The sequence below is a fragment of the Haliotis cracherodii genome, unplaced genomic scaffold, assembly GCF_022045235.1.
Source record: "Haliotis cracherodii isolate W230 unplaced genomic scaffold, xgHalCrac1.p SCAF_30, whole genome shotgun sequence".
Classification (NCBI taxonomy): Eukaryota; Metazoa; Mollusca; class Gastropoda; order Lepetellida; family Haliotidae; genus Haliotis; species Haliotis cracherodii.
The window spans coordinates 1,291,430-1,310,861 of record NW_027266287.1 but is presented as its reverse complement, the minus strand read 5'-3'; the positions used below and the strand labels follow the sequence as shown (position 1 = coordinate 1,310,861).

General features: G+C 42.3%; 1 protein-coding gene across 1 annotated transcript; it reads left to right on the top strand.

Moving 5' to 3' along the window:
* The first annotated feature begins 17,391 nt into the window (after positions 1–17,391).
* On the top strand, positions 17,392–18,327 carry LOC139476944 (splicing factor 3A subunit 2-like). Its single transcript, XM_071259502.1, has 2 exons — positions 17,392–17,891; positions 18,288–18,327. The coding sequence occupies exons 1-2, from the start codon at positions 17,392–17,394 to the stop codon at positions 18,325–18,327; spliced, it is 540 nt and encodes a 179-aa protein (XP_071115603.1).
* The last annotated feature ends 1,105 nt before the right edge of the window (positions 18,328–19,432 follow it).

Genomic DNA, 19,432 nt, shown 5'->3' with positions numbered 1-19,432 from the left:
CATAAAAGTCTCCAACGTGGGTAAGTAAAGGGAGGATCTTTAGAGAGTAGAGCGTTTCAACAGCCGCCGAACTCATGACCCGAGGGCCCGTGCGTCAAAGGGAGCTTTGTTCTCGTTTATATGTATATATACCAACATAGATTTATAATTGGCGTAACAACAAAAATACTTACACACCACACACTCACTCACGCACAGACGCATCACACACAGACTTACACACCATGCACACACTCACGTACAGACACACCACACAAGACAAAGAGAGGGACACAGACACACACATTACTCACCTACACACACCACAGACACATACACACAGACAGACACACCTACACCACACAAGGCAGATATAGAGACCACGCAGACACACACCACTTACTCACATACACCCAACACAGACACATACACACAGTCAGACATACACACACAGACAAAAATACCACAGTACACACACTCTCTCTCTCTCTCTCTCTCTCTCTCTCTCTCTCTCTCTCTCTCTCTCTAAACTTGCTCAAGTTTTCAGAATTTTCTATTAATGTTTTGATGCTGACTGGAAATGATATTCTGTCTCAAACACCACAGGCCACTCCGAAGGCGTAAATCGTTATTCATGCTGTCAACCCTTGGTTTACCTGCCCCAGACGCTCATCTATAGGCCGCCACGATATAGCGGGACATGTCCCTAACTGCGGCGTAAACTTACATCCACTCACTCTTCGTGGGCTATGACTCTGCAGTTATCTGGTCGCCATCAAAGGATCAGTTACTGCACAGTCATTCAATTTCAGACTGTAAATCTTAACTCACTCACACACTCACAGTACCATCAGACACTATATAGTCTCTAGTAACATCCGGCCATGGCAGGGGACACCCGAATGTGCCTCAGTGTACCATTTGGGGAACAGACCCTGGGTCTTCGGCGAGACGAGCGAACGCTTTAACCACGGGGCTCGCTCACCGCCCTTATTGAACAGGTACATGCAGCCCATGGTTCACGTAAGGACAGCGCCCAGATAACATTTTAAATGAAGGAAGTCACTACATAATTCATTGCCTCAACCCGAATACCACTTGTAATCGATATCCCACACGATAACTCTGTAATTTATTTCCATGCACGTTAAAGCAATCTTACATGTGAGTTTCGACATCGTCCGATATCTTATCTCTTGGCATTCCTTTTTTCATGATTGCAAATTGACATATTCTGCTATTTATGTTCTTTAATTAACTCTTTTTCGGTTCAGTTTTTACGACCGCAGAGCCCTCGTCGAGTACACACAGATTTTTTTTAATGTCGTTCTTTCCCGCGAGAGTTCAATGAATGTGTCACGTGCTTCAACAAATCACATTTTTTTTCATGCATTAATATCGAGACCTGTGTCAGGGAGTCCAATGTTTCCATGTGTCATATCAATGGAATGCGTGCTGCACGTGCATCTGCCCGACATGTTGACACCTGACACCTGTAAAGTGAAATTAACACGACCTGGTGTACTTCAAGCACGTGTGACGAGCGGTTTAACTTGACCATCAGTTTAGTATGGCTCGCTTATTAACACATACGTGGCAAGAGTGTTTGCACTTAACGTCACACGCGTCAACCGGTGCACATTAAAAAAGAGAAATTAATTAACATATCCTGTCACATTGTGTGATCAAAGTGGTTTAAAGTTTGCCTCGGGATTTACTTTAAGCTGACGAAAGGAAATTACATAATTTATTACTGTATCGTTTAAAGGAAAAGATTTTGCCATCTGTCTTTAGATACGAATGCAGGACGCATATCTTAAATGCACTTCGATAGTTCGTTCATATTTCGCTTTCACTCGTCCAGTACCAGATCTATTCCCTCGTTTCATAAAATTAGTATTAATCGGCAGCTCATTTAGTATTCAACATGGGGGCACGGGTGGAACAGTCGTCTAAGGCGCCGCGTGCAGATCTGCGTCACTCGGGCACGCCAGAAACCTATGATTGTGGGTTCGAATCCCGGTTCGCCCCGATTATGTTTCTAGGTTTGTCAGCACCATACCCGTGCTCGTGGGTTTCACGGAAGTGGTAAATTTGGTAAACGTCTGAGACCTGCATCACTTCGGGCTTTCCTCGAACATGAAGCTGACACGCCGTGATATAACTGGTAACGCTGTCAAAAGCGGCGTTAACCCTCTTGGTGCCACGGGACCATATATGGTCCCTCACTTTTCACACCCGCATAGTGCCAAGGGACCATATATGGTCCCGAGAAAATGCCCTTTTTTCAACTGTGAATTTAGATCAAACACTGAGTGCGCAAAGTAAAAAATATAACCATAATCACACCAATCATCTTACCTTTAACATCGTGTAACTCATACTTTATACAATGCTAGGATCGCGATGGAGAGATTAGTAAAGTGGCTACCGCTCTTCTCGGCCTTTTTCTGCCATGTTTGAACACCAAGAGAATGACGGCGAATTTTGATTATGCACCCATGTAACATATACACGTAAATACACGTAAATATTTTCAGACAAAATCCTTGTTCATAAGAAATAATATGACCTGAGAGTCAGAAAGAATTTTTCCCGACTGTATAGAGTTTATTTACACGTTTTGTATATTTTTGTCGATAATGGCGGAATGGTCGGTACACATGAGAAAACGACAGTGTATATTTCCATTACATTTATGACGTTCATTGAATGAAATTATAACCATCACCACCCTAATCATCTCAGCATTAATATCGTGTAACTCATATTTTATGCAGTGTTACGGATTGCGAAATATGTCGAGATTAGTAAAGTGGTTACAGCGCCCAGAGACGCGAGTGTGTTGGGGGGTGGTAAATATCCTGCATTAGGAATAAACATTGTATTTAGCGAGCCTTTTCCCGCTTGTGTGTATGGGGATGGTAAATATCCTGCATTAGGAATAAACATTGTATTTACCGAGCCTTGGCCAGCTAAATACATAGTGTTTATTCCTAATAGAGGATATTTCCCATCCACAAACACACAAGCGTGATAACCTCTTTATCATATAATGTCATTCTTAATTCTGTGCTTCAAAATCACTTTACCTCTCTCACAAACATTACCGAAACATTGCGAGTTTTCCTGGAATGCGCGCATTAATATTTATTACGTGACAGGTTAAGTGATGTGTCAGTCGGACAGTGACAGTAGCCAATATAGATCCAACTGAAATCTGTTTCTTATACAGTGGCGAAGCAAGATATACGCAAAACAACAATTGTTTTTATTTTCCTTTCGCGGCAATCCATCGGTCTGTCCGCTTGAGTAACTGCCCTTTGTCAAAGGGAAGCTACTCTAACCCTAGTCTATGAGACGTCACGCCCACGATCAGACGTTGTTGACAGTCGGTCTGTCCTGTCATAACGTTAAGAAGTGTAGTCAGATGTACACACAGCGACAAAACGAAACACGGTAACTATTTAAACATATTTCGGCCAAATCCAACTATTTGAATTTGTAATTCAACTTAGTTTCTTGAAATTTCAACTAAGTATCTTGAAATTTCAAGATAGTATCGAACAAAATTAAAACACAAATGGCCCTAAAAGGCTTCCATAAATACGTCCTCATCTGTTGATGATCTTGGCACGTCATCCATTTTGTAGAGAGAGGTATTACATGACGTGTTGCAGGGCCAGTGACCCGCGTACATGTACAAACGCAAGATACGTCAATGAAAGGTGACGTTAACTGTCATCTAGGGACAGCGCTAGAGTTTGGGGGTCCTGCCCGGAAACACATTGAAACAATTAAGTATTTGGGATAAATGAACTTTCAAGGATAACTCGTGATGCGGTTTCCACTGTGACATTAACAACTCGAGTAGGTGCAAACGTACCCACAGCTGGGGAACGCGGCGTTTATGACGGTCGTTATTTCTAAGTTGGACACCTAACAGCAGTGGTTTCCCGGTGAACCCGAACATGGCTGGAAACAACAAACACGTGCCGCGTTATTCTTGAAAGCGGTTCTCACTGTACCTAACAATATACGTGGGTATGTCTTTAGGTCGCTCACGTCGACTTCACACTGCTGCCTTGTGTGAAGTGGTAACTGGCGGAACTGGGCAACACTTAACCAATAAACCAGCTCAGCTAAAAGGGCTAATACAAACCAATCGTCGAGGAACCGTTTTACTGAGGGACCATGGTCTGTTTAATAAAACGTTCGATGCTCGAATGCCGTCTGTCTATCAGTTAAAGTCCTGAGGGTTCATATCATTTGAAGACCCGCGAAGGTCCGGGGTAGGATAGATCTGCAGCAGCCCATGCTTACCGGAAGAGATAACTAACGGGATCGGGTAGTCAGGCTCGCTGACTTGGTTGATGCATGTCATCGTATCCTAAATGCGAGGATCGATGCTCTCGATGCCAATCACTAGATTGTCTGGTGCAGACTCGATTATATACAGACCGCCATCGTATAGCTGGAATATTGCTGAGCGCGGTGTTAAACAACAAACAAACATATTAATAATTCAGGGACTAAATGTTACCCTTGTTAAATATCGACTCCATCAACCTTTGTTGGAGTATTAAAGCTAGGATCATGGTAGCGCTAAGATTGCCTTTTAAATTTACTGGGGCGGTCGGGTAGCCTCGAGGTTAAAGCGTTCGCTCGTCACGCCGAAGACCCGGGTTCGATTCCCGACATTGGTACAATGTGTGAAGCCCATTTCTGGTGTCCCACTCCGTGATATTGCTGGATTATTGCTAAAAGCGGCGTAAAACCACACTCACTCACTTTTAAATTTACTAATCCTTCATACACTTCAAACAAACATTTTGTCTCTGAAATGTAAACATAAATAAAGATTACTTAAAATTCAGAAACTGAAGATTTTGACTGGCCTAATTATTAAAGATTTTCGATTAGTCATTGGTAGTAGATCGTTAGAATAATTCCAGATATGTACGAGACAACCTGTTCTTCAAGGCGACATTTTGACTATCTCAATATTACAAATGATATCTATTTTATGTGAAGTCGCAATCAAGTTCCGTTTAAACGAGATAAAGATGTGCGAAGTTCGATTCTCGTAAATTCTATATGACATATATTTCATAACTGTCAGGAAATCTTGAAGTTTGGTCGTCCTCTTCAAAAGAAACAGTTGTCTGTATCGTAGACTTGCACAAGTCTCTCAGGCAACGATTATTTGTTTAATTCATAATTTCTAGATTATGTAATAATAAGAATACGTTGTCCTCATAAGAGACTGGGTACTGTCCACAGATCTAGACTTGCCTATTAGGAGGACAGAATTACTACACATCCATGGACTTATCTTTTAGTACAGCCTTGGAGCAAGGCTATCTATATCTGTTCCCGTCCAAACACGCACTGATTCACCCATCGTTAATGTGGATGTTCTGCACATAATATCCTCTGCATTCTGTGGAGGGTTTCGGGGTATTAGTAATAACTCATTAAGCCTCGTTTCTCATTGCCAACTGACTCTCTAATGAACTAAGAGCACGTGTTTGTTTCCTTTCAAGATCTTGTATTTTCCTAACAACAGAACGACATCGTAATGAACTTGGTTCACTTGAGTTGGGGCGAACAGTGCTTCCAGAAGAGCTGTCATTTTCAAAATGTTTTATGCATTTAGTGTTGAAAGAAGAAACTCATGAATGACTTTAAACAAGCGTGCAAGTGACACTTGAAAATGAAAAAGCAGACACGTTAAAGAAGACCGCCCATTGCTGCTGGCGTTTACAGTCGACAGATGGCCAGGGGTGGATTCATGATTTTCGTTCTCTCGTTTTGCTGTATACATACAATCTTTTCTATTCCATAAAAAGGGAATTTATACACGCTTTTCGTTGGATAATAAGCTTGCACGTGTGTGCGTAAATTTTCAGGGGGTCAAAACTGCATAAATTCAAGGGAAAATGCACAATGTGACAAAACTGGAAGTAACAGTTTCATTAAGTCATTAAACTATCCAAATTATGTTTTGGGTGCTATGGTTGGTTAAATGAATTTGACAAAAATGTTTCATTTAATTGTTATTCTAATTTACAGCGTAAACATTGACAAACATCGTGTTGTTTTACATCATTTTCAAACCTTGTGAGTAGGTAAAACACAAATACCATTGAACTGTGACAATAAAACCACTATTACTGTGTATCGAAATCTGCCTGAACCATTATGCGAGCTTAGACAGAACACACAATGAAAATATATTTCACAGAGGCAGAGATATTGTATAAAAAGTTACCCCACCCCCCAAATGCAAATATACACCATGATGAATCACGTGCATATACTGACTCACTCACTCATAGACAATAGTGTTGATTTCACACGTGATTCCTCATGATTTATACGGGTGCAAACAAACACCTGTTTAACTACCTGCTTGTTTTCATGACAAGGACACACGAGCACTAGTGAAGTCAACATTTAGTCCCTGAATTATTAATATGTTTGTTTGTTGTTTAACGCCGCACTCACCAATATTCCAGCTATACGATGGCGGTTTGTATATAATCGAGTCTGCACCAGACAATCCAGTGATTGACATCATGAGCATTGATCCACGCAATTGGGATACGATACATGCATCAACCAAGTCAGCGAGCCTGACTACCCGATCCCGTTAGTCGCCTCTTACGACAAGCATAGTCGCCTTTTACAGCAAGCATATAAGTATTTAAATCAGTAACGATAGGTGGGACGACATATCTCGATTCCCGCTCATAAAAACTGTCAGCTTTTATTTCCTTTTGGGATTTGGGATGGCCCCTTTGGTTCGTCATCTGCAGATTTTAAACGCTTATCATGGAGATAATTAATTAACGATAAAGTATTTCGAGATGTGCTTTTTGCATGCAATGGTCTCTTTTTGAAACAACGAACAAATATCAAGGATGTTTCTCCTTTTGATTCAAGTTAAAAAAAAACAATACACCTTACGAATAACATCACGTTATCCTTTGAGAACATATGTCAACGTCACAAAACATCTCCCTCCTATACCGACACTGTTGGTATAACCAGAGGTGGAGGGTGACCTAGGTCACGCATGGAGCAAGCTTGTTAACACACATCGCGTCATTGTTGTGAGACGTTAAATCTTCTGTCCTTAGCCTCCACTACAAGGCCGTGTCAACGATCATAAAATTACATAACATTGAGAAAATATTTTTATTCGGACATGACATATTACAAAACTGGTATTTCTAATTAGGTAAATGAATATTATTAGATAACAATCAACATGCATCACAGCTGTTGTCCATTACAAAATCGAAAACGTGTTAAACATGTTTTAATAATTCTGCATAAAATATTTATTTAGCAGTACATGTGTGTTGTTGTGTACATGACCAAACGATTCCAATAAATTGCAATAATATGTCACTTATAAGTAAATAATTGATAATTATGGTTCAAATCACGTGATAGCTATGAAAATTAAAAATATACTACTCAAAAGAAGTTAAGGATAATCGATTCTGGCATATTACTATTCTTAATCTGCCCTGAAATGAGAGATTACCTGTAGTTATATAAAAGAATCGGGTGATCCTTTACTTCTTTTGAGTAGTATAACTGAACTGTCTCAATGTGTACATGTTAATACGTTCCGTATGTACTTTATTGCTGAGGCGACCCGTGAAGATTCTGGGGTAGAATAGGTCTTCAGCAACCCATGCTTGTCGTAAAAGGTGACTAACAGGATTGGGTGGTCAGGCTCGCTGACTTGGTTGATGCATGTCATCGATCCCGATTGTGTGTATCGATGCTCATGATTTTAATCACTGGATTGTCTGGTCCAGACTCGATTATTTACAGACCGCCGTCATATAGCTGTAATATTGCTGAGTGTGGCGTTAAACAACAAACACAACAACCAACCAATTATTGCTGAGGCGGAACTGTAACGTAACGACTACTCAGCAAAATTATTACCTGATTCTCGTTTTAGACAGGTACTTTGCAATTTATGTTCACGTGTGAGCACATACAATAAAACTGAATAGTTGTAATCAGTGTAAATGTGTGATCATTTTCATCTGATAAGCAAGTGCCATTTACATTTGGTTGTGTTATTAATAATATGCGATTAGCCGTTAACGCATGACTAAAGTGGATTAGTCCTGTTTGAATTACAATATATTCCAATTTCATGGGCTAGGCTACCAAATTAGCCAAGCTGTTGCAAATGGTATGAAATGGATGTTTATCATGAGCACTTGATGGAGTTTTATTTTTAATCATTGATTTCACACAATGTTTTGGCTCGATTTCGAACAAAAACAGTTGCTGAATTATATTTTTTAAACAAATAGAAAAGGGCATATTACATGTAATTGTTTTGTACATAACAGGATCTCTCTCTCTCTCTCTCTCTCTTCCTCCCCCCCTCTCTCTCTCCCCCCTCTCTCTCTCTTCCTCCCCCCCTCTCTCTCTCCCTCCTCCCCTCTCTCTCTCTCCCTCCTCCCCCTCTCTCTCTCCTCTCTCTCTCTCTCCCCCCTCCCTCCCCCCTCTCCCTCCCTCCCTCTCTCTCTCTCTCTCTCTCTCCCCCCTCCCTCCCCCCTCTCCCTCCCTCCCTCTCTCTCTCTCTCTCTCTCTCTCTCTCTCTCTCTCTCTCTCTCTCTCTCTCTCTCTCTCTCTCTCTCACATATGCACACAATTCCCACATGTCCATGAAACGCATTAGATAGAGTGGGATGTAACTTGCATGTCAATACACCATGCTGACTGACAGGTGACGAGTGAAATACATGCCACCTGCATGCTAAGTCCGTGCGCTCTGCAATGTATTCCCTGTAATGTACAACCTGTCTACTCGGGATTGCCAAGTCTGTCTGGCGCGTTGGGTGCATTGTCTCTCACTGACCACAGGGAAACGAGGCACATGTTGCATCGTTTAAATAACATACTGCCTCCATTCTTTCTTCGTTTCACGCGTGGCTTGTTGATTAAATCGCACGTCGTCAGCTTGTCGGGGGAATTCGGGAGTATCTACGCCAGATGGTGTTTCAGTGACCAGCTGATGACAGAGTGAAGGACTTGAAAGATCGTTTTCAATTCTCGTGATGCTTGCAATCTGGTTTTCATGATGTAAAAGCTCGAGTTTGCTGATCGATCAAAGTTCAAAGATTACGACCACGTTTGTCACTGAATACTCCCACAGCTACGTCATTAATAAACATAGAACGTAATAACCCGTTCATGGCGTTACCAACCAGGACATATTTTAAAGTACCGTCATTACTCTAAACGAGCATTACTCAAATTACGTTTTTGAACCAGATGTCTGGACCTGTCTGAACACATTCACATATAAGCTTTTCAGGAAGGTGTGCTTCGTGCATCGAATAATCACTATTTATACTATAGCAGTTGGTGTTTGTGGTCCAACATTAAGACATTATTCAGAAGCAGGTAACTGCACCTTGTCTTGTACAATCAAATCTCTTAACACCTCATACCTCAACAGACCAAAGTTACGTTGATTGTATTGGCTTTACAAATAGTTACAAAACAACCTCGGGGATGTGCACCAACATTTACATTTATTTACATTTATTTACATTTACATTTATTTATATTTACATTTATTTACATTTACATATATTTACATTTACATTTATTTACATTTACATATATTTACATTTACATTTATTTACATTTACATTTACATTTACATATATTTACATTTACATGTATTTACATGTATTTACATTAGGGGTGAAACGATTCATCGGTGTAGTGGTGCATCGTGAGTTTACATGCGACGATACGATGCACGATACATTTGTTCTGTGTCGATACAAGACCATACACTTGCTAAAATATATTACTACTCGTTTAATGACCCCAGCGTTTTTGTTTGTCAAATATTGCAAAATGTGTTGTTATTAGCGTTTTAAGTTCACAACAGGCAATAGCCACTACAAACATCTGTCTATAGCTAACTTTTCATTGTGAATTTGTTCTAAAATACATATTGTCAAACAGTTTCCACTCGATTGGATGTGATTATTCGATCAAAATACTTATCATGTCTTGACCTATGTATCGCGATACGTATCATATCGTGACCTATGTATCGCAATTCGTATCATATCGTGACCTACGTATCGCGATACGTATCATATCGTGACCCATGTATCGCGATACGTATCATATCGTGACCTATGTATCGCGATACGTATCACATCGTGGCCTATGTATCGCGATACATATCATATCGTGACCTATGTATCGTGATATGTATCATTTCATTACTATGTATCGTGATATGTATTGTATCGTGACAATGTATCGCGATATGTATCATATCGTGACCAATGTATCGCGATACGTATAGATACTTATGGTTATTTGATTATGTCACTATAGTTATATAGCACCGAATTGATGTATATTTTGTCTATTTTCATGATCAGGAACGTAGTCCGTCATTAGGTCACCACCATGGAGTAGCCAATCATTGACCTGAATTAGATCTCACTAATATGTTTAATACCAGTTATCTCAAATTGGTTTCTCACACACAGGTGTGAAAGAAAATCTTGTCTCAGTTGCAGTAACCGATAACCCTAACCATACACCCTAACCACGCCCATCCCAACCAAAACTTGCCGTAAAGATCCGGGTTAGAAAAAGGTCTTCAACAACCCATGCTTGTCATAAGAGGCGACTAACGCGATCGGGTGGTTAGGCTCGCTGACATGGTTGATGCATGTCATCGCATCCTAATTGCGTAGATCATGATATGAATCACTGGACTGTCTGGTCTTGATTCGTTTATTTACAGACCACCGCAATATAGCTGTAATATTGCCGAGTGCGACGTTAAAAACAACAACATATTCTTGTCACGTGCATAGTTTGTCAAGTCAAGACTTCCCCAGTGCCTGAGCATGAAGATATCATATGGACCCAGACAATTAACGAAATCAAAAGCTTAAAATAATTTATTTTCAGAAACTATTTTTTGGTCTACACCAGATCTAGACTGTTTCCCATACCCTAGTCCCGCACCATGACCGTGGAATATATTTATTTTATGAAAAAAATAATAATCTAGAAACGCACACAAAAGCAAGTCTAGCCAACTTTAAGCTAGCTTTATTCCACATATGGAATCAGCATAGGGAAATATTTTTTTTATTTTTAGAGTCAAGATGGTTATTGTGTAATATAAGATTTCAGAGACTAAATGTTAGTCTACCCATACCCTAGAGCATAAATTAAAATTGAATCCAACTCAAATCTAGAATAATTTCGCAAGTCTAGACTGCCTGGGCTCTAGGCCAGAAATTAATACTTTTTCTGCATGAGGACCATTTTACATTTACCTTTTATTTTGTAGATATATATTTTTAAATAGGAAAACTTGATTTCTTGGACTAAATGTTAGTCAACACCAGACCATATATTAATATAAACCAGAGACCATATCTATTATATGGTCTCTGTATAAACTAACCCTCGGCTACGTCCAACTGCCTCTGACACAGAATACGTCATATCTGGATTCCCCCAAACGATATGTGAAACGGGGTATTCGCAGGACGACGACCCTTCGATTTTTGTCCATTCGCAGGAGGTTATGGGCCGGAGGAGCGAAACCTAGCCATAATCAACTCTAAAATCTGTTCTCTTTCGTGAAGCTACAGTAAGACTGGTCACGCTACAGTAAAAACGGGATATTGCTATGCCCTGACTCTCAAATTACAAGAAAAACACAGAAATGCGTGAACCGTAATTACAGTAGTAATTTATTAGATGCTGAAGTATAGTATAGTTGCACAAAAGTACTTTACATTTAACAAATTTAATAACTCTAATACTTTAATATTTCATAGATGTACATTATAATTTCTACAAAAACAACAATAACTTATATCTTAAAATAAAATGGTAAATACATAAATACATTCTATAATAAATTTGCGGTTGCACTGGCATACACGTTGTGTTCAAGTCATTCACTCCAAGTGGATCAGGTCACCAACGTGATCTGTGTACTCAACGTCGCCGATGACGTTGTTGACGAGATTGTCTTTCAGAGCCTGAAGACGGTTGTCAATCAGCCGGTATCTTCTCTTTCTGGGTGGTGCTGACCAGTGGGCTCCAATTCGTTGAATGGCGACTTCTACGTTGGATTGTTCTCTTTGAAATGTTCGGATGGCTCTTCCTGGCAAGTTTGTTTTGAGTTTGTGATTCCACCCCTCGACGTTATTGTTAGTGCGCCGGTACGGCTTTGATGTGTGTTGTTGTTTTAGGAGGGGATTAACTCCTTGGTTAGTGTCAAAAACTGAAATGTGTACACGAAAACTGAAATATGTACCCGAAAACTGAAATATGTACACGAAAACTGAAATGTGTACACGAAAACTGAAATATGTACACGAAAACTGAAATGTGTACACGAAAACTGAAATGTGTACACGAAAACTGAAATATGTACACGAAAACTGAAATGTGTACACGAAAACTGAAATATGTACACGAAAACTGAAATATGTACCCGAAAACTGAAATGTGTACACGAAAACTGAAATATGTACACGAAAACTGAAATGTGTACACGAAAACTGAAATATGTACACGAAAACTGAAATGTGTACACGAAAACTGAAATATGTACACGAAAACTGAAATGTGTACACGAAAACTGAAATGTGTTCACTGAATTGGTGAACTCTGATTTTGATAATCTAGTGAGTACCATTTGACTCAACTGATTGACTCAACAGTTACTCTGTTATAAATCTCCGAAACATGGTAGTCCCTCTTCAATATAATGATAAACGATCTATTCGAGGGTCTATCCCCTAAAGTAAACACATCAAAATTCAGATGGAGCCATCTGGATCCGCACTAAAAGCATGAAAATGGCCAAAAATCTACTCCAAAAATCTCTTAATAAAATACAACAATGGGCTGACAAATGGGGCTTCTCCCTTAACTCAGAAAAAACAACAGGAATAGTATTCAAACATAAAAACATGAAACCCGCCTCCCCAATCCTCCAGCTAAACAATCAAACAATCAAATTTCAAAAACAAACCAAATTCTTAGGACTTATTTTCGATGAACATCTCACCTGGGATGCTCACATCCAAAACCTAACAACTAAATGCAGTAAAGACCTAAACACCCCAAGATGCCTAACTGGCTCTAACTGGGGAGCCTCCAAAGATACTCTCCTCTCTTTCTACATATCCCTAATTAGATAAAAACTAGACTATGGCTGCGCCATATACAACACCCTAAACAACTCTCTATCTAAAAAACTTGACTCAATACAATATCAGGCTCTCAAACTCATTACACGCACCCAACATGGCACCTCCTACACCTCACTTCAGGCCTTAACAGGAGAAATGCCACTAAGTCTACGCAGGGAACAGCTAAGCTTAAATTTCTGGGCCGCGTCCCAATCAAACCCTCTCATCCAAAACTTAATAAACCAAAACATCAGCCCTAAAAACCAAGCTCTAGCTCGTAAACACCCCTTACTTACCCCAATATCCCAAAGAATAACAAACTACCTAAATGAACACCAAATTAAAAATCTTAAACAAAACTGCAAACAATCAAATATCTTCACCCCTAAACTTAAAATACCCAAAATAGACACAACACTAGCTAGCCAAATAAATAAACAAACCGACCCAAACATAGCTAAAACTACCACACTAGCATACATACACAAAAATTGGCAAATTGGTGTCACATTTACACGGATGGATCCTCAGATCCGACCTCCAAACACACGGGTTTCGGAGTCCATACCACACAACCAACTAAAACCACACAATCCTTCCGACTCCCAAATAACCAATCAATATTCACGGCAGAACTAATGGGCATTGCCTCAGCCCTCCACAATCAAGAATCCAAAAAACACAAAAAAAAATCCTAATACTTACTGACTCCCTAAGTGGACTGCAAGCCCTCCAAAACAAAAATACCAAAAACCGACCTAAATTAATAAATCAAATACTTAAAAGCTCCAACGACCTAACTAAGGCAGGCAAACAAATAACCTTCTTGTGGATACCCGCCCACGTAGGAATATACGGTAATGAAAACGCCGATAAAGCAGCTAAACTATCCCTCAAAATCCCAGAAATAAGCTTAAACTTACCCATCTCAAAATCAGAAATTAAAAGTGTAAACAAACAAAAAATCACAAAAATGGCATAACCTATATCTAAACTCAAATAGCCAAATCAAAAGAGTGCTCATCAAACCACTAACCAAACCAAAAATTCTCCATCCATCAAAAAAAATCGACAGAGTAATCACTAAACTCCAAACAGGACACACCAACCTAAATAACCACCTAAAAAAATAAAAAAAACCACTACAGGTAACTGCCCACACTGCAAACAACCAGAAACCCCAGAACACGCACTCATCCACTGCACACACTACCTCACACATCGAACCGCATTACAAACCACCCTCAATCTAAACAAGGCTCTCACTCTAGAAGAACTACTAAACCCACAAAATAAACTAGAAAACTTCAAGGCCTTAGGCGTATTCGTAATCAAAACGGAACTAATAAAACGCGTCTAAAAACATAATAACCTACCAAATCAAAATCACATAAACAAACAAACATCCACCATACCCAGCTCCCTTAGTTCTCGTCCCCAACCCCATCGGCATCTATTCCACATCTCAAAATTCCCAAATTATATATAAGCAACCCCTAAAGCCCCTTCTTGGGTTGCACAGACCACCTTCGCCCCTTTCGGAAACACATTAAATGGCCTGGCCGGGCCCGTGTGCGAAATACGCATCAGTCGGAAAGCGCACGCTAAATCTCCAAAGTAAGTAAGTAAGTAAGGTAGTCTGTCATCATTCTCGATATGGCAAACGCGCAGTTACAGTACACGTTTCTTCCAACTACATGCAAATGTAATTACGCATAACACGTATTAAAATATTGCATTTCTTAAAAGGCCATCACGTGACGTTTTAAATTGGAATGTAAATAAAACTAACTTCACTTTGTCATAATTTGCTTCAAAAGTTATTGCCACACTTCAAACTTCAAACGTTGTTACCACACTTCAAACAGCTCACTGTAATCGATTCGAACTGGGTTTTTGTGTAATTAGGATTAACTGACGCCAAATGGGCTCCTTCCATTGTTACAGGCAGTTAACACAGCGTTCGGAGTTTTTAATGAACGGCTATTTATGGGGATTTGTTAGACTAATGCTTAGTCTAATGCGTGCGGACATCATGTTACTACACCTGTTGACGTGCGGACATTATGTTACTACACCTGTTGACGTGCGGACATCATGTTACTACACCTGTGGACGTGCGGACATCATGTTACTACACCTGTGGACGTGCGGACATCATGTTACTACACCTGTGGACGTGCGGACATTATGTTACTACACCTGTTGACGTGCGGACATCATGTTACTACACCTGTGGACGTGCGGACATTATGTTACTACACCTGTTGACGTGCGGACATCATGTTACTACACCTGTGGACGTGCGGACATCATGTTACTACACCTGTTGACGTGCGGACATTGTGTTACTACACCTGTGGACGTGCCAACATTGTGTTACTACACCTATGGACGTGCGGACATTGTGTTACTACACCTGTGGACGTGCGGACATTATGTTACTACACCTGTTGACGTGCGGACATCATGTTACTACACCTGTGGACGTGCGGACATCATGTTACTACACCTGTTGACGTGCGGACATTGTGTTACTACACCTGTGGACGTGCCAACATTGTGTTACTACACCTATGGACGTGCGGACATTGTGTTACTACACCTGTGGACGTGCGGACATTGTGTTACTACACCTGTGGACGTGCGGACATTATGTTACTACACCTGTGGACGTGCGGACATTGTGTTACTACACCTGTGGATGTGCGGACATTATGTTACTACACCTGTGGACGTGCGGACATCATCTTACTACACCTGTTGACGTGCGAAAATTGTGTTACAAGGATGCACATCATTGAATATAAGCTGGATGACTCTGCGTTTCGAGTTGTTTGTTTGTTGTTTAACGAGCCACTCATCACTATTCAACCTACACTGCCGGACAAAGGAAAATATATACCAATGGTTAATGCTGGCTAAAAATGAAACAAACAAGAAATGGTTATTCGATGGTGAAGTACTTGAGACGGGTATCATAGTTGTGTTTTGGCCCTGAAGTTTGCAGTGCGACTGCTTTCGGTCTTGTAACGTGTTGATGACGTTTGTAATGTTTTGGTCAAATCCAATTTTCAAGTGTATATTTGCTTTTGCCCTGCAGTTATGACGGTGGCCGTTTTAAGTATCCAGTCTGGACCCGAGAAACCAGTGATTGATATTATGAGCATGCGACCACGCCGTTGGGGTAAGATGATACGCAATACACCCAGTAGCCGTGCCTGACCACCCAGTAGCCATGCCTGACCACCCAGTAGCGGTGCCTGACCACCCAGTAGCGGTGCCTGACCACCCAGTAGCGGTGCCTGACCACCCAGCAGCCGTGCCTGACCACCCAGAAGCCGTGCCTGACCACCCAGTAGCCGTGCCTGACCACCCAGCAGCCGTGCCTGACCACCCAGTAGCCGTGCCTGACCACCCAGCAGCCGTGCCTGACCACCCAGTAGCCGTGCCTGACCACCCAGAAGCCGTGCCTGACCACCCAGTAGCGGTGCCTGACCACCCAGTAGCGGTGCCTGACCACCCAGTAGCGGTGCCTGACCACCCAGTAGCCGTGCCTGACCACCCAGTAGCCGTGCCTGACCACCCAGTAGCCGTGCTTGACCACCCAGTAGCGGTGCCTGACCACCCAGTAGCGGTGCCTGACCACCCAGTAGCGGTGCCTGACCACCCAGTAGCCGTGCCTGACCACCCAGTAGCCGTGCCTGACCACCCAGTAGCCGTGCTTGACCATCCAGTAGCGGTGCCTGACCACCCAGTAGCGGTGCCTGACCACCCAGTAGCGGTGCCTGACCACCCAGTAGCCGTGCCTGACCACCCAGTAGCCGTGCCTGACCACCCAGTAGCCATGCCTGACCACCCAGCAGCCGTGCCTGACCACCCAGTAGCCGTGCCTGACCACCCAGCAGCCGTGCCTGACCACCCAGAAGCCGTGCCTGACCACCCAGTAGCCGTGCCTGACCACCCAGTAGCGGTGCCTGACCACCCAGAAGCCGTGCCTGACCACCCAGTAGCCGTGCCTGACCACCCAGTAGCGGTGCCTGACCACCCAGTAGCCGTGCCTGACCACCCAGTAGCCGTGCCTGACCACCCAGCAGCGGTGCCTGACCACCCAGCAGCGGTGCCTGACCACCCAGCAGCCGTGCCTGACCACCCAGCAGCCATGCCTGACCACCCAGCAGCCGTGCCTGACCACCCAGCAGCGGTGCCTGACCATCCAGAAGCCGTGCCTGACCACCCAGTAGCCGTGCCTGACCACCCAGTAGCGGTGCCTGACCACCCAGAAGCCGTGCTTGACCACCCAGTAGCCGTGCCTGACCACCCAGTAGCCGTGCCTGACCACCCAGTAGCCGTGCCTGACCACCCAGAAGCCGTGCCTGACCACCCAGTAGCCGTGCCTGACCACCCAGTAGCGGTGCCTGACCACCCAGAAGCCGTGCCTGACCACCCAGAAGCCGTGCCTGACCAACCAGCAGCCGTGCCTGACCACCCAGTAGCCGTGCCTGACCACCCAGTAGCGGTGCCTGACCACCCAGAAGCCGTGCTTGACCACCCAGTAGCCGTGCCTGACCACTCGACCCGTTATGTCGACGCTACATGCGTGGGTTGCGGGAGACCTTTTGTGACCCCGGTACTCCGCGGGTTCTGCACAACTAACACAAGGTATATTACTGGTTACAAAAACAAACACACGTATCAACATACAGCCTAAGCTTCTTCGTTGATGATGTTGTTGAAGCAGTCAAGCCGTCACTGATGACACCGACATATGGAAGATCAGTTGTGGGTTAAATATTGACGAGCCGAGGAACAAGCAGCGATGGGTATTTTGGGTTTGGAACGAACAAGGTCGTTCTCATCTAATGGAATATTTAGTATTACATTCTGGGTAGCCTGTCTCACAGTTCCTGAACCATTATTTTCCTTCCGCCTACCTCTTTCTGTAATGCGAAAGCCCTAAATGAAGCAAGTCTAGCTTTTCACAGGTTCTTCCTTCTCATTAGGGCTCCTTTTCAATTTATGAGTTGATTCTATTAATATAATATCATATACTTTCAGAGATAGCGACAGTCCATATTCTAGAGTTAAGAGGCTGTGAGAGATGGTCCGGTCGGATATTCTGTCACTATCCCACCCGGACGTTTTCTCACCTGACACCGCCCTTGACATTCACCTACCCCAAACATGCAATTACGCGATGTTGAATAAAAGTATAAAATTTTAATACACTTTTCATGTTTGTCAAATTAAGGTCAACGAGATAAACACAGTTGCATCGTCTCATTAAACACGTCACATGTTCAGAGTGTTGACACAGCATCAGTTACTGCAAATGAGACAAGATTTCCTTTCACGCTATATGAAGCATTTATTGGTGGAGTCATACATCCATGTACCCAACAACCCACCAGTACTGCTAAAGCACACACACACACACACACACACACACACACACACTGACACTAACACTAACACACGCGCGCAGACACACACACACACACACACACACACACACGTGCATTCACGTCCCTATATAAATGCAATAGTCTCAATTTCACCTCACATCTTAAAACAGTCTGCACGTGATAGCATGGAGACTCATCAAGGTTATCGGAGCACGTGGCTGCACAGAAAGCAAGGACTCACTATACAATATAAATGCGACAAAACCCTTCCCATAATAACATGAAATTTGTTGTACGATTCCGTTTATATCATAAGCATGTGTTTATGAATCACTATCAAAAAGTGATGGTACCAGCTGTTCGCGAAAAGGTGAGTAATCCATCCCCACCTGTGGCACCCGACACAAACACATGCAAAAGTAGGTGCAGTGTACACCTGAAAAAACACGGGAACATATGGTACAAGTCAAAATAGAGAAATGCTTCGGACATCATTTTGGTCACTGATGCATCAAATTTGGAAATGCTCCCCTCACTAGTCTTCCATTCAACGTTTTGAAAGCCTTACCGGGGTCTTGAATGATGTTGGTTGGTTTGTTGTTTTACGCCGCACTCAGCAATATTCTAGCTATATGACGGCGGTCTAAATAATTGAGTCTGGACAGACAATCCAGTGATTGATATCATGAGCATCGATCCACGCAATTGGGATCGATGACAAGCATCAACCAAGTAAGCGAGCCTGACCACCCGATCCCGTTAGTCGCCTCTTACTACAAGCATAGTCGCCTTTTAGAG